This window comes from Podarcis muralis, chromosome 6 (assembly GCF_964188315.1).
Source record: "Podarcis muralis chromosome 6, rPodMur119.hap1.1, whole genome shotgun sequence".
Taxonomy (NCBI): domain Eukaryota; kingdom Metazoa; phylum Chordata; class Lepidosauria; order Squamata; family Lacertidae; genus Podarcis; species Podarcis muralis.
Window position 1 is genome coordinate 66,151,431 of NC_135660.1, and position 13,462 is coordinate 66,164,892.

At 38.7% G+C, this 13,462-nt stretch overlaps 1 protein-coding gene across 5 annotated transcripts in view; it reads left to right on the top strand.

Annotated features, from left to right (window-relative positions):
* Positions 1-13,462, top strand: part of PRKG1 (protein kinase cGMP-dependent 1) — a 599,721-nt gene that overhangs the window by 384,158 nt on the left and 202,101 nt on the right. For all 5 annotated transcript variants that reach the window (XM_028729654.2, XM_028729658.2, XM_028729655.2 and 2 more), the window contains one exon: positions 9,796-9,901. In XM_028729654.2, the coding sequence (XP_028585487.1) occupies positions 9,796-9,901 (106 nt within the window). The remainder of the gene's footprint in view (positions 1-9,795; positions 9,902-13,462) is intronic.

A 13,462-nucleotide genomic window follows, 5' to 3' on the forward strand; every position in this document is an offset into this window, starting at 1 on the left:
ATTCCCCCAGCCCTGCCAATGTACTGTATTCTTGGTGTGTGGGTGGTTTTTGTTTTAACTTAATTTTATCTTATCTTTTTTTACTATGAATTAGTGCTGTATGTAAGTTTTTCTCTCCTGCTGAACAATCATTGAGATTGGGGGAGTTTACTAAGATGAAACATTTTTACATTCTCAATGCTGTTCAGATTATACACCATTCTGTGATTCCAAGAGAGAGACTGTTAGATGAGAAAGTAGTGAAATTGTGGATGAAACCCTGGGGGATTTATTAGGCTTAGCAGTAAACTCTGTACTCAAAAGTGTCAGGTGCTACCATGCATAATATAACCATGAGATGCAGTAGTAGAAGGATGTTTCGATGCTTGTTATGCTACGCGTAATGAATGGGGATTCTCTTTCTGCTTTTACTAATGTTTGTGGCTCTAATTAGAGGCAAGAGGTTTTTATTTTTATTTTGAGGTATTCAAATAATAAAAAATGAATTGCTGTGAGATGCTCTGTGAGTTTCTCAAACACAACAAAGCCATGCCCAGGCCTCCTTCTCTCGCCCTCTCTCTTTTTGGGGGTTATTATTATTCATGAATTAAAGTATCCAGCAGGGCCGGATTGTAAGTGAAAGTATCTAACTGCGTAAATGGATTTCCACATGGCTTCATGCTGGTCTGTTGCTTGAATAAGCTTTATAAGGAGTGTGCTCCACTAGCCATTTTCCATATATCTGTCCAGCTAATGATGTAATATCACAAAAAGCATCCTTTAGAATTGGAAGGACATGAAAATAATGTCTTTTTTTTTTAGTTATTATGAAACATAATGAAATTAAACTACCTCCCACAATTTGTTTAGTCATAAATGTATTTTACCAAAGTGTTAGGTGATTGACCTATCTTGAATGAATTTTTTATTTTCTAATCTGTCTTCTTAGCCTGCATATAGCTTTGCACGACTCTTGAATGCCGTACTTGGATCTCGGCTGGAGTCTTTCTTAAGCTCTAGATGCACATGGGCAAGTCATTTTCTGCCATTCTGTAAAAGAACAGTAACAATCGCCTACGTCAGCAGGCTATCTTAAGGACAAATATGATAATTAGTCTCCAGACTAATGTGCTGTAGAAATTAGGTAGAGATGTGCTGTAGAAATTATGAATGGTGACAGTATTATGCATGGTTAAATCCTAAACGTTAATCCAAGTGTTGTTGCCATCTGTTTTTCTTTGTTCTTTTGGAGAGTAAGATTCCACAATTCTGCATACCGGTGGACTTTTATCATTCTCTTTTATCAACAAGGTGGGGACATATTTTCAGTTTTTCAGATTTGATAGGTTGATAATTTAATCATTGTGCTCAGCCCATAGAGAAAAATCCAACACACAGTAGTAGATAGCATGGTGGGTCTGCTGCACTCACCTGTCAGTTGATTGAGGTGGCATAGTGCAGAGCCAAGCTGGCACTCCTGGCTGGTGTGTTTGCACCATGCTGACCTCCCTACCTCCTTGGTCCTCCTCTCTTCCTCACAAATTAGTAGTGGTTCAGCTGTCAGAAGGTCAGGTGAACACCACACCATGACCATTCCATCTACTCCTGCCTACACTTTGCAGTGGTGCAGTAGATGCAAAACTGCACATGGGACCTCACCACCACACCAATTATTATTTTTCTAACCTTATCCAAATGCTTTTAGCTTTTGGCAAAATCCCTCAGGTGTTTGCAACATGTAAGAGCCATCAGTTGTTAAATTTGATGGACAACTAGTTAAGACAAACAGTTCTGAGTTGAATTTTCATACATGCCCTTGTCACATGCTGCTTTTCTGCCAAATCAGCTGTAATGCAAGACAGGGCTAAGCCACACACTGTTTCTCCTCTTGGTAAGGTCAGGGCTTCTTTATAAAGCAAGTTGGAACACAGCATCTCACTGAAGGGTAGGGCAGAGCCATAAACCAAAAGAAGCAAGTTGAGGTCAGTTCACCAAAACAGAAGCAGACAACCCACCCACCCTGGAAAACAGACAGAAAAGTATGAAGATAGTCCCCTAGCACTGGCCTCACTGCCATTGACCAGGATACTGAAGGGGAGAGGCAAGGTCAGGGTGGTGGCGTGGGCTCACTGATGGGAGCACTGGATTGTCTCCACTGGCATGTTCGCACTGCTGCAACCTCACTACTGCCTTGAACCTCCACATCTTTGTGCATAGCAGTGATGCTGCTGCCAAGAGCCCAGGTCTGTGGCACCACCCCCTCCCTGCAGGCTGCTCCTGTTGCAAACTCCATTTTGGCTTCCCATTTCTCCTCTTCAGACTCCAAGCTCTAGATCCAAACAGTAATCCTGTACATATTGCAGTCATAAATATATTGGGCACAAGCTCGCTGTGAATGTTATGCTACAAATTTAGCTAGACATTATTGAAAATTCTTGGTGTTTTGCCTGACCTATTCTCTGACCTATATCTTCTTCCTAAGGAAACCACATGCTTTGTTTCTGACGTCCATAGCAAATCCAGCTGCAATTTCCAAATCCCCTTTTGCCTTCTGACCAGCTTCAGAGGGACCCACAAATATACTATCACAATTCTAGCTGCCAATGTACAAGCTTCCTATCTAGTTACATACCAAGGTGATTCATATTATCATCTGGATACCTTTTTAATCTTCAGTTCCAAACTTTATAATGTTTCCTTAATCCACATTAGTACAACATAACTTTTATAGCCTAAAAACAATGTTGTACTTGGGAGTTGGAGAGGAATGAAATGTTGAACAGAACAGTTCATATTTGAAAAGATAATCTGCAATTCTTTAACAGATTTTCTAAAAGCTTGTCAAGATGATTTTACATCTTCTGTACATTATTGTGGTTACATAACAAGTCTTTAATCTTATCATTCACTTCAAAGTGTCATATCCAATCCTGTTGGTGAAAATGCTCACTCTAAACAAGATGTAGCATATAAATCAGCTTGCTTTAAATTATCATTTTGGACCATTCCTGTGGTAATCAGTATCTTATTGATGGAATTAGGTATCATGAATTTATATTATGCTCTTGCCTGGTTTTGAAGCATAGGGCATCACTTGACCTTTTTTGGACATAAAAGAAAAACTACTAAATTTACTTGTGCTTCTTCTTGATGAAATTTATTTTCTTTATCCCTTTATCCAGAAAACTGTAGGAAGTAGAAATCAAAAGAAGAAGAAAATTCTGTACTATTAATTATTTTTTAAAAAATACTTTCTTAAGCTAACAGTAAAAATTTTCTTTTCAATAATTTATGTGAATAGAAGGATGAGGGCGGGTTGTATTAACTGGTAGGAGCCAGAACATGGCAGAGGCAGAAAATTGGGGGTGGGCCAGCATTCGCTGCTCTAGGTGCCATGATCAACAGCAACCAATGTAAGCAAGCTGTGCCAACATACTGTACTGCTGGATTTTAACCCTGGTACACCTTTTTCCTTTGCTGCCACCTAGCAACAAGTACAACCAAACATGTCAGAGTTGTGCTCCCTCCCCATTAATTGGGACCACCTGGGCAGTGCAATCCATGTCTTGCTGTGTCTCTCAGTCTGTACACTAGCACTGCTGAGGTGGATGTTTAATACATAATAAGTTAGAAGGTGGGGGTAACTGTTGCATATGTTTTGCTTCAAATTTGGCAAATTTCAGGTTTTCAGGTCTGGCTTCCGTGTTGCATATGCAGGGTAAACTCGTGTGTGTGTGTGTGTGTGTGTGTGTGTGTGTGTGTGTGATGTATATTCTGCATTTGCAGCAATAGAGTTCTGTATAAAAATAGTAGTAAATATGCAAGATCATAAAAGGGTAAATTAAAATAATACATCAAATTTGGAGGGATTGGAGAACAAAAAGTCTTTACTTTGATCTAACAGGATAACAATGTAGGTGTCAAGCAAACTTATCTTTACAAAGGTAATTCCAAACATTATGTGTGTGCTGTAACTAAGAAGGCTGTCTCACTGGTTACTGCCTGTCTCACATAAGACTGAAGGAGCACTCAGTGGAAAGCCATTGTAGATAACCTTGGTGCATGAACAGGCTGAAATGGGATCAGGCATTTTCAGATACCCAGGTCTCCAAACTGTGTATGGTGTTAAAAGTGAGTGCCAGTACTTTGACTTCTGCTAAAAAAGAAAGAAGAAAAGACAGGGAGCCATTTAATCTATTAAGACACTGGTGTGCTATGTTTCCTGCACCCAGTCCCAATTAGTACTACCCAGCTTGCTGTATTTTGTATTAACTGCAGTTTCCAAATAATCCTCAATGGCAGCTTGATGTAGAACAAAATACAGCTGCCGTTCCTGAATGTCACCAGAGCATGGATAACTGTGGCCAAGCTATCTCTGCTGAGGAGAGGAGACAGATACCTCAGCACTCTAGGAGGCACTAAGCTCCACAGAGGCTGCTTGTTCTTGAGTGTCTAATAGCAAAGATGTATTGAGGGGCACCCCAAGCAGTGTACCTTCCGGGAGAGTGTCACTGCATCCAGAAGTTGTGGAACCCCATCTCCATTAGCAGATGAAACACCTACCTATGCAACTCCCATCTTGCCAGGATTTAGCTTCAGTTTATACACGCATCAAAGTTGGGTGTCACATGCCATAATATCCGAACTCGGGACAGGCAGCAGTGCTTTGACATCTGTGGTTCCTGTGAACTTTTTCTCTTTGGTGAAAGGTGGACACTTGGAAGGGAGAAGAAGCAACAGGAGCTCAAATAAGGGGCAGCAGCCCATCCCCTAGTGAAATTGTAAGCCTGGACTAAAATTACATTTATTTGCGCTCAGCACAGTGAATGCCGAGTATAATATTACATATATTTGAAAGTAAACCATTCAAACATGTAATCACAACTGCCACAATGTTTCTTGAATATTTTAGTAGTGGGTGAGTTATAGCTCAAAGGAAAAACAGTGACATTATAATGGTCTGTCTTACTGGAAAACGGCTATAGAGAGGTTACCGTGTGTTATTATTAAAATAGCTTTAGCCTGATAGCTCTAAGCAGACTTTAGAAGTGTGTGTGTGTGTGTGTGTGTGCGCGCGCGTGTGTGTATATATCTCCATCCACTCTGGAATATGAAAAGGAATTAGCCTTTTGCTTGTGTTTTACAAAAAGCTGAGATTGCTTTCTATTCCATATATACTTTACAATCACTTTTCCATGCTTCAGCATGGAATAAAAATGACAGTTTCAAAACAAGCCTTTGACTTGCATTGACAAGCATCATTTTTCTCTCTCTCTGCCCCACAATTCTGCTTGTTTTGGTCCTTTCTGAATGGCATTATTTTCTCATTTTGCTTTTGATGCCATGCAAACGCAGGTCAGTTTATATTTATTTTAAAATTAGAAGAGAGAGAGAGAGTGCGCGCGAGAGCGCTTGAGTTTTACTTTGTTCTGGGGTATCATAGCTTTGGATCGTGCTGTAGTAAACCCTGTCCTAAACAATCAAAAGCAAATTCACACTCTGGATCATTCTGTAGATTCTTTCTAGTATTCCTATGTTGAATTATTATTACTACTATTCAGATGTGTGCACAAATGTAGAATGAGAGACAAAGCTCTTAACATCCCAACCCCACAAAGTAAGTGAGTTCACTGTGACTTAGCCTGAGGAACACGAATATGGATTGCAGCCTAAAGCAATTTACAAAAAAAATGTTTTGTTCTTTTACTGTTGAATACATTATTATCCTCAGAGTGAGAAAGATGATAGTCCTTAGACACAATTCATAGTCCTTGGCGGAACCCAGAGATTATAATTATTCATTTGTTATTTGTTTTTGTTTTTTGCATAGTACCCAAATGTGTACTAAAATGTTAACTGCGTAGTCCAGCACTTAAGTGTTTTTCAGGTTCATATATTAATTTGCAGCTGAAAGGGGCAACAGCATAAACAGCAGCCGTTAAGTGTGATTGATTATAGGCCAACCTAATTTACCTTTAATAAGTAGTCCATGTACGTTCATTACATGGCATAGACTTACAGCAATAAGTTTTTTGCCAAAAGCACACTAAATTGAATTCATTGGGCCTTTGATTGTGAAACAAATTATAAACAAGTATGAACCCAGCAAGTGCATTAGAGCAGTGACCCTCTGAGATATATTTTGTGGTGCAGGGGTGGTGGAGAGGGAAAGATGTTCTATTTCAGAATGCCTTTGCTGATGAAGAACATACGAGTGTCTACATGTGGCTTATCAACACACACACACACACACACAGACACACACACACACACACACTTTGAGGTGTGTTTCGAATGAATGCAGTATCTTCACAAACCACTGATAGGTTTTTATGAATCTTATTGTAGCAAGTAAAAGATACTTTTTATCTAAGCATTTCACTGCAGTCACATAAGATACTCCTGATCTCTTGCACATGGATCTACAGTGGTACCTCTGGTTACGAACTTAATTCATTCTGGAGGTCCGTTCTTAAGCTGAAATCTTTCTTATCCTGAGGCACGCTTTTGCTAATGGGGCCTCTTGCTGCCGCTGTGCCGCCGGCACACAATTTTCATTCTCATCCTGGGGCAAAGTTTGCAACCAGGAGCAGCTACTTCCGGGTTAGCAGAGCTCGTAACCTGAAGCGTTCGTAAACAGAAGCATTTGTAAACAGAGGTAGCACTGTATGTATGAGCTCTGAATGGCATGCGCAGCGAGTTTCAAGCTGCCACAACAAATTTATAAGAATTATGCATTTCTGTCTAAATAGAGACGAGTCTCCAACTGTATCTGATTGAGACAGGCTAGTGGTTATTGAAAGTGTGAGGGAACTGCCACATTCAGTAATGTTTCAATTGGTTTTTGAAAACTCACTGGAAATCAGTATCAGGGTCACTGCAAACATGGAACCCCACTGGAAAAGGCTGCATGGGAAAAGTGGGACCAGGTCAGGGTTACATACTCCCTGCTTCCATTTCTAAGATTACTCTTCTGTAAGCTGATTTCGTATTTAAAAATGGTCAGTGGAGTAATGTTGCATGCATGTATTTGTTCTTGATAAATATCTTGCACTATCAAAGTGCAAGTAGATTACATTTTTTATTATTTTTACTATGTATATATCCTGCATTCTCTCTCCCCTCCCCAACAAGAAGCTCAAAGTAGCACCCCCTCCATCCCTGCGGACTGCAGTCCTGTGAAACAGGTTATAGACTGAAAGACAATGATGGTCCCAAGGTCATCCTATGGACTTTGTGCCTGAGTGGCTCTCCTAAATCCTAGGCTGAGACTCTTTAACCACTAAATAGCACAGCGACTATAACTAAAATTGATATTTGTGAATTTCTGTTATATTAGTGGATATTCATGGAAGTTGATAATGTTGCCTGAGATGCTGTTCCTCAGTAAGGGAGACATTAGTAGAGGGGTATGGGAGTTATACTATCTATTAAAAAACGGAGACTTTGAGAAGAACTACATGTATTGTGAACGAAATTCACCTTCACCACAGGATACTAATGCAGAGGTGGGACTGAGACAGGATTTGCAGCAGACAGCTAATGGGCAGGTGCCATTGTTTAACCCTTACTTCAAGTCTTCCTTGCACATGCTACCTGGCCAGGTTTCCCCTATTCCTCCCTCACCTAGGGAAATGACTGAGGAAGGTGAAGTTATTTTCATTTTAAAATTGACTAACTCATGAAAGGTTAGCAACACAAACACACCAAGCCATTTCTGCCCAGGAAATGCTTTCCTTCATATTGCATTTATCACCAGACACATGTTTGGGGAGCAAGTACAACATGCTCTTCTTTCACAAGGTATTTTAGCTGATAAATTCAAACACAAAGTGTTCCAACACAGAATACCAAGTCAAATTCAAAAGCGTTTTCATGTCTATCTCCACAATTATGCCTTTGTATTATGTCTACATATGAGATAATATTTATATGCACGGATATAGGTAATCCCTCAGCAAAACTGAACAGGTGGCTATTGATGAGTTTAACCTGATGCATGAATGCACCAGAACATTTTCATTATCTTCAAGGCAACTCTCTTGATTTTTAGTTTTTTGTGGGGGTTTTTTTTATTACTATTGAGCATTTTGAATCGTTTTGTGATTGATTTAGAGAACCAGAAAAATAGGCCAAAAAAGGATGCAGCAGGCATGGCAAACTTCAGTGGCAAAATTCTAAGTGACTTCTTAATCCAGCTTCAAACGCATGACAGCACACTGCCTCAATTCATTCTGCAGTCGCTCTATCATCTTGCAGACAACCAGAGTATTTGCTATTCAGCACCATGCAAGTGGCCATGCATTCATTCAGGATACGGAAAGCCCCAGCCTGAAAAGTTGAATGACAATCCAAACACCTAATGCAGGCAGTTTTCAAATCATGAGATCATTTGAAATTTTCATTCTGCTTTTTTTAGTTTTGGACTCATGTGTTTTTGCTCCCCCCCCCCAGCTCTATTGAATTAGATAGGTTTTTTATATGAAAGAAGAACTGAGCATGGCATTTAGAGGGAGGAGTGGGTTTGGTCGTTTCTGGTTATTAATCCTAGGGCGGAGCCAAACTTTCTCAGAGAAGAATTTTTTGAAAACCGCCCCCCCATCGCACAGCATATGTTTAGGAAGTCAAGTTCTACATGCTACACAAATAAATGGAAGCTTTTTCTGTCAGGATATATATCATTTGGCAGGGTACTGTGGGTAGGAGAAAGTGTGATCTGTGGGGGATTTATTGTGGGGAATTTTTGAGGGTGAAAACCACATTGTGGCCTTTGGGGGGGGGGGAGGAATTGAGGAATGGAGAATATAGATGTTGTGGTTATGGGGAGGGAAACAGGCTGGCAGAGGGAGGTATTGTGGTCCTGGAGAAGGATATTCTGTGGGAGGGAAACTGAGGCATGGAGATTGGGGTTGGTGAGCAGTCTAGTTTCTCAGCCTTTGAAATGCATGGCCTTCAAATTGTCATGGTCATCATCATAAGAATGACTAGGCATATTTTAAAAACTGATGCAGAGATTTGGGTGTGAAAAGTCAAATCAGCTTTTTAGGTTGATGGACACTGCTTAACTTCAGTGCACACTTGTAGTTGCCAACATTGTGAACTTAGCAGACTTTTGAAAAGTGAGAATTTTAAAAAATGATTATATATCCTAATGTATATATTTTGTTTGTTTGTTTTAAAAAAACACTCACTTTTCGGTAAAAGTCATATGACTCAATAAACTATTATAATAGTACACAGTCATAAATAAGTATTTATTAACTCGTATTTTGTCAGCTTTTCATTGGAGAATCCTATTTTTTATTTTAGATGTATAGGAATTTGATTGTTTATTTCAAACAAAACAAGATAAATGAATTTATTCTACTACATATGTCATATGATCATATGATCTTAGGAAAGGGTTGTGCCGTGTCAAAAGGTTTTTTATTAAATTACTAGGTATGAGCTCTGTTTAAGAAAACTCATTTTGTATCTTCCTTTCATTATGCTTGAGGATATGACTCTTTCTAAGTTTGTTTCCAAATTTATGATGAGATCTTTGAATCAGCTGATGAAACTTCTTTAGTTAGAATAATGCATCTGAAATCCATTGCTTGGTAGATTTTCCTTCTTTCCTTCTTTCTTTCTTTCTTTCTTTCTTTCTTTCTCTTTCTTTCTTTCTTTCTTTCTTTTTAATTTTATAGTTTGGAAAAAGAAATTGATCATTCTCACGTTTTCTCACAAATTATTTTCTTTGCAATTCACAAAGGTTTTTTCCCCTCGAATTAAGATTTGCTAATTAAAATTTCCCCTTGTCTTGTTTTTTTTTTCCAGCTCTCGTAAATGTGAAACTTTGGGCTATTGATCGGCAATGTTTTCAAACAATAATGATGAGGACAGGCCTCATCAAGCATACAGAGTATATGGAATTTTTAAAAAGGTATGACACTTGTTTATTTTTTGAAACACACACTAAATTTGCTGCCCTCACTTCTTGGGTTTTTGTGGGGATCTTTTTTCTCTTTCTTTTTTGAATGCAGTGTAATGAGCACTCATTTCTGCTCATCACTTTTAATTTTATGTTTTACCCACTTGTTTGGCATAAGAGCTTGAAGAAGGGGAAATGATAACTGAAAATCTCAGCCTCATTAACTGTTTGCTTTTCACTCATTATAATTCATCTGCATGGTTGTTTGTGGAAAAATAACACCAACATCAAACATACAGTAAGCATATAAATACCATTTTCAATATGTGCAAATCAAAGATCTCTCATTAAAAAAAAGACATGTTGAAGAAAAATGTGTTTCAGAAAAATGGTATATGACCTAATTTGCAAACTGTTCCACTTAAAACATTTTTTCATATATATAACTTCCAAATAGAGGCAATTTATGAGGCTTAAGAGAAACAAAAGCTTTTTTGCTGGAGGCATCTGCAAATATGGGTCAAATGAGTCATAGAAGAAGAGAGGCATAAGGATGTGTCTTGTTATCCCTTAAACTTGAATATAAACTCTCAAAAATTATGCTAGTATTCCTTTCCCGCCACATCATTATAAACCTACCACAGTGTGAAGATATCTAACTATGCAGTAGTTGCTGATTAATGTATATATTGGTTGCATTTTAATTATAAATAATCAAAGATTAAAAATAAACGTGGTCCTTGTTCAGAGAAAAAGCGAATACCACCAAAAGCCACCAGGAATATCCAACAAGTCTTGTTGCCTGGGCAACAGTGTTCCCATTAGCCTTTTGTCCTACTCCCATTGAATATTTCAGTCCAATGATTGGTTTGTTTCTATGTGTCAAGCTTGCAGAGCCCTGGAAAGAGAACAGATCTTATAAATTAATGAACTGAAGTACTAAGTAAACATGCTTAAAGCCATTTCCAAATGAAGTCGATTAATCTCATGGTGAATCTGGAATTGTAAAAATTAAAGCCATTATCAATAAATATGCTTTCATCTTGATCCCATGCGGAGTTAGGGATAATGTTGTGCAAGCAGGTGTGGCTCCTTCCTCTATTCCCTCCCTGCAGCCCCCCTCACATCACCAAAATCTGTTTCAGAGGGTGTGGCTCCTTCCTCTATTCCCTCCCTGCAGCCCCCCTCACATCACCAAAATCTGTTTCAGAGGGTTGGGGGCTACAGGGCAAGTGAGATGAAGCAGAAGCAGAAATTTGTTTTGCAACATGGTGGACATCATTGTATGTCTCCCAAGAGGCTTAGGTGTACCTGACTCAGCATAAGGTTGGACTTTACACTGCATGCTTATGTTGAATTACTAGAGAGCAAGTCTCATTGAATTTCTCTGAACTCACAAAGATCAATGGAAGCTCCATAGTGCTCTTTGATAAGAATGTACTTCTCCTTCCTCTGCTTGTCCTACATCTGTTGCTGTAGCAGCTGAATACTGGGTGGCGGTACCCTAGAAAACAGCTTTTGGGAATATCTGATATATGGTTTCTGGACATTCTCACAGTTTTACTACTGGGAATATTTGGGATCATAAAAAATGTGTCTCTAAGCTAGATTGCTTGTTTTGTCCTTCTTCTGGGGTGGAAGAGGATTGATTGACTTGGCACACTTACTTGAATTATCCAAAACTATTTGCTTTGAACATAGTAAGCTGAGTCAGATCACTGGTCCATCTAGCTACACTGACTTGTTAGGGGGCTATCCAAGATTTGAGATAGGATTTCAGACAGGCGTCTCTTCCTGGAGATGCGAGGCGTTGAACCTGGAATCTTCTGCATGAAAAGCAATGGTCTACCACTGGGCTATGTCTCACCTTGTATTTGCATCTATTACACTGTGCTTGTATTATGTTGTATCACTTTGCTTATATGATACTATATATATAATATTTCATGTGATGAGAGCTGAAGTATAAGGGATTTTGCTATACAGTAGACAACTTGACATTGATTCTGAGCCGTCTGTGTTTTTCTGAAGGATTTTTTTTTAACATGGGACCTACTTATAAGATTTATTTACCTTCAGAGTCCATATAGTATGTCCCCAAAACATACAAATGCTGCTTATATCTATTAATTGAGCGTGTCTGATGTAGGTCTGGACAAATCAGACTATTTCCAATCCATGTCACTTTTGTATGTGTTCACTTTTAAATCGGGGCTATCTTTTCCTGTATTAAGCTATGAATTATTATTTCTTAATTGTATAGTTTTACATAGAATTTTAGAAACATAGAATCATAAAGTTGGAAGGGACCCCCAAGGGTAATCTAGTCCAAGCATCCAAGATAGATGGCCATCCAACCTCTGCTTAAAAACCTCCAGTGAAGGAGAGTCCACAGCCTCCTGAGGCTTGTTCTTCCTGATGTTTATTTGGAATCGGCTTTCTTCTAACTAGAAGCCATTGGTTCAAGTCCTACCCTCCAGAACAGGAGAAAACAAGCTTGCTCTATCTTCCTTGTGACAACCCTTAAGATATTTGAAGATGATTATCTTATCTCATCTCTGTCTCCTCTTTTCCAGGCTAAACATGCCAGGCTCCTGTATTTGGTCTCAAAATATTCATTTTGATATTTTTTTAATTGAGCCAATAACTGTGTTATGACATTGGGGAAGTGTGAAATAACCTGAGTTCCAGCCTGCACATTAGTATGGGTAGTGTGGATTAGATCAGCTGGTATAGTAATTCATGAAGCATGCCTAATTTGGCATAATTTGTTAAGAGAACACTCTGATCAGCATATCTTTAATGGAGGAAAGAACAGTGTGGTTAGAGCACCAGACAGTGCAATGTAGACTGGATATACAACTTGAAAAAAGTATATTAAAATTCCATATAATCAATGAAGTCAGCAAATCTGAATAGTTATTAAATTTGCTTATTTTGTACAAATTTAAACATTTTGGAATTTCCCATATAGTAATAAGGATTGCACTCTTCATAGTGCCTGAAATGATCTTTGTAAAATTGTCTTCTTATTATTGCCTAATGCCACCACCCTCTTTATAAGCATTGTCACTACAATCTGTCACAACGTGCTGTCTTGCACAATTCCAACCTATAACACAATAACAGGGAGTGACAAGGGCTTGAGACTGGAGTGGAAATCTTTTTTCAGCTTGATTGAAAACAAACAGGGGAATCTTAACACTAGGACATGGACTTTGGTCCAGCCAGTCGTGTTGCTGAAATTCAGATACCTGCTCTATTACATTGAGCCCCAAAGCACAGCAAAATGACAAATGATTTACTGGATGTGGAAAATACTGAAAGAAAAACTTTGAAGACTGAAGAATCTATGCCCGTACACTCACATAGTAGAATTGTAATGTATATGTCACTTAGATTTTGTTTTGAACTCCTTAGCTGAGGTCTAGAAATTCAGATAATTTGATCTTCCCTTGCTGTTTTTATTCATTAGTGAATGGTTTTAATTATGCTTTTTTTTGCATTATGCATTAACAGAACAGCTCTTCCAGTCCTAATGGACTGAGTGGGCTATTAAAGGTAAAGGTACCC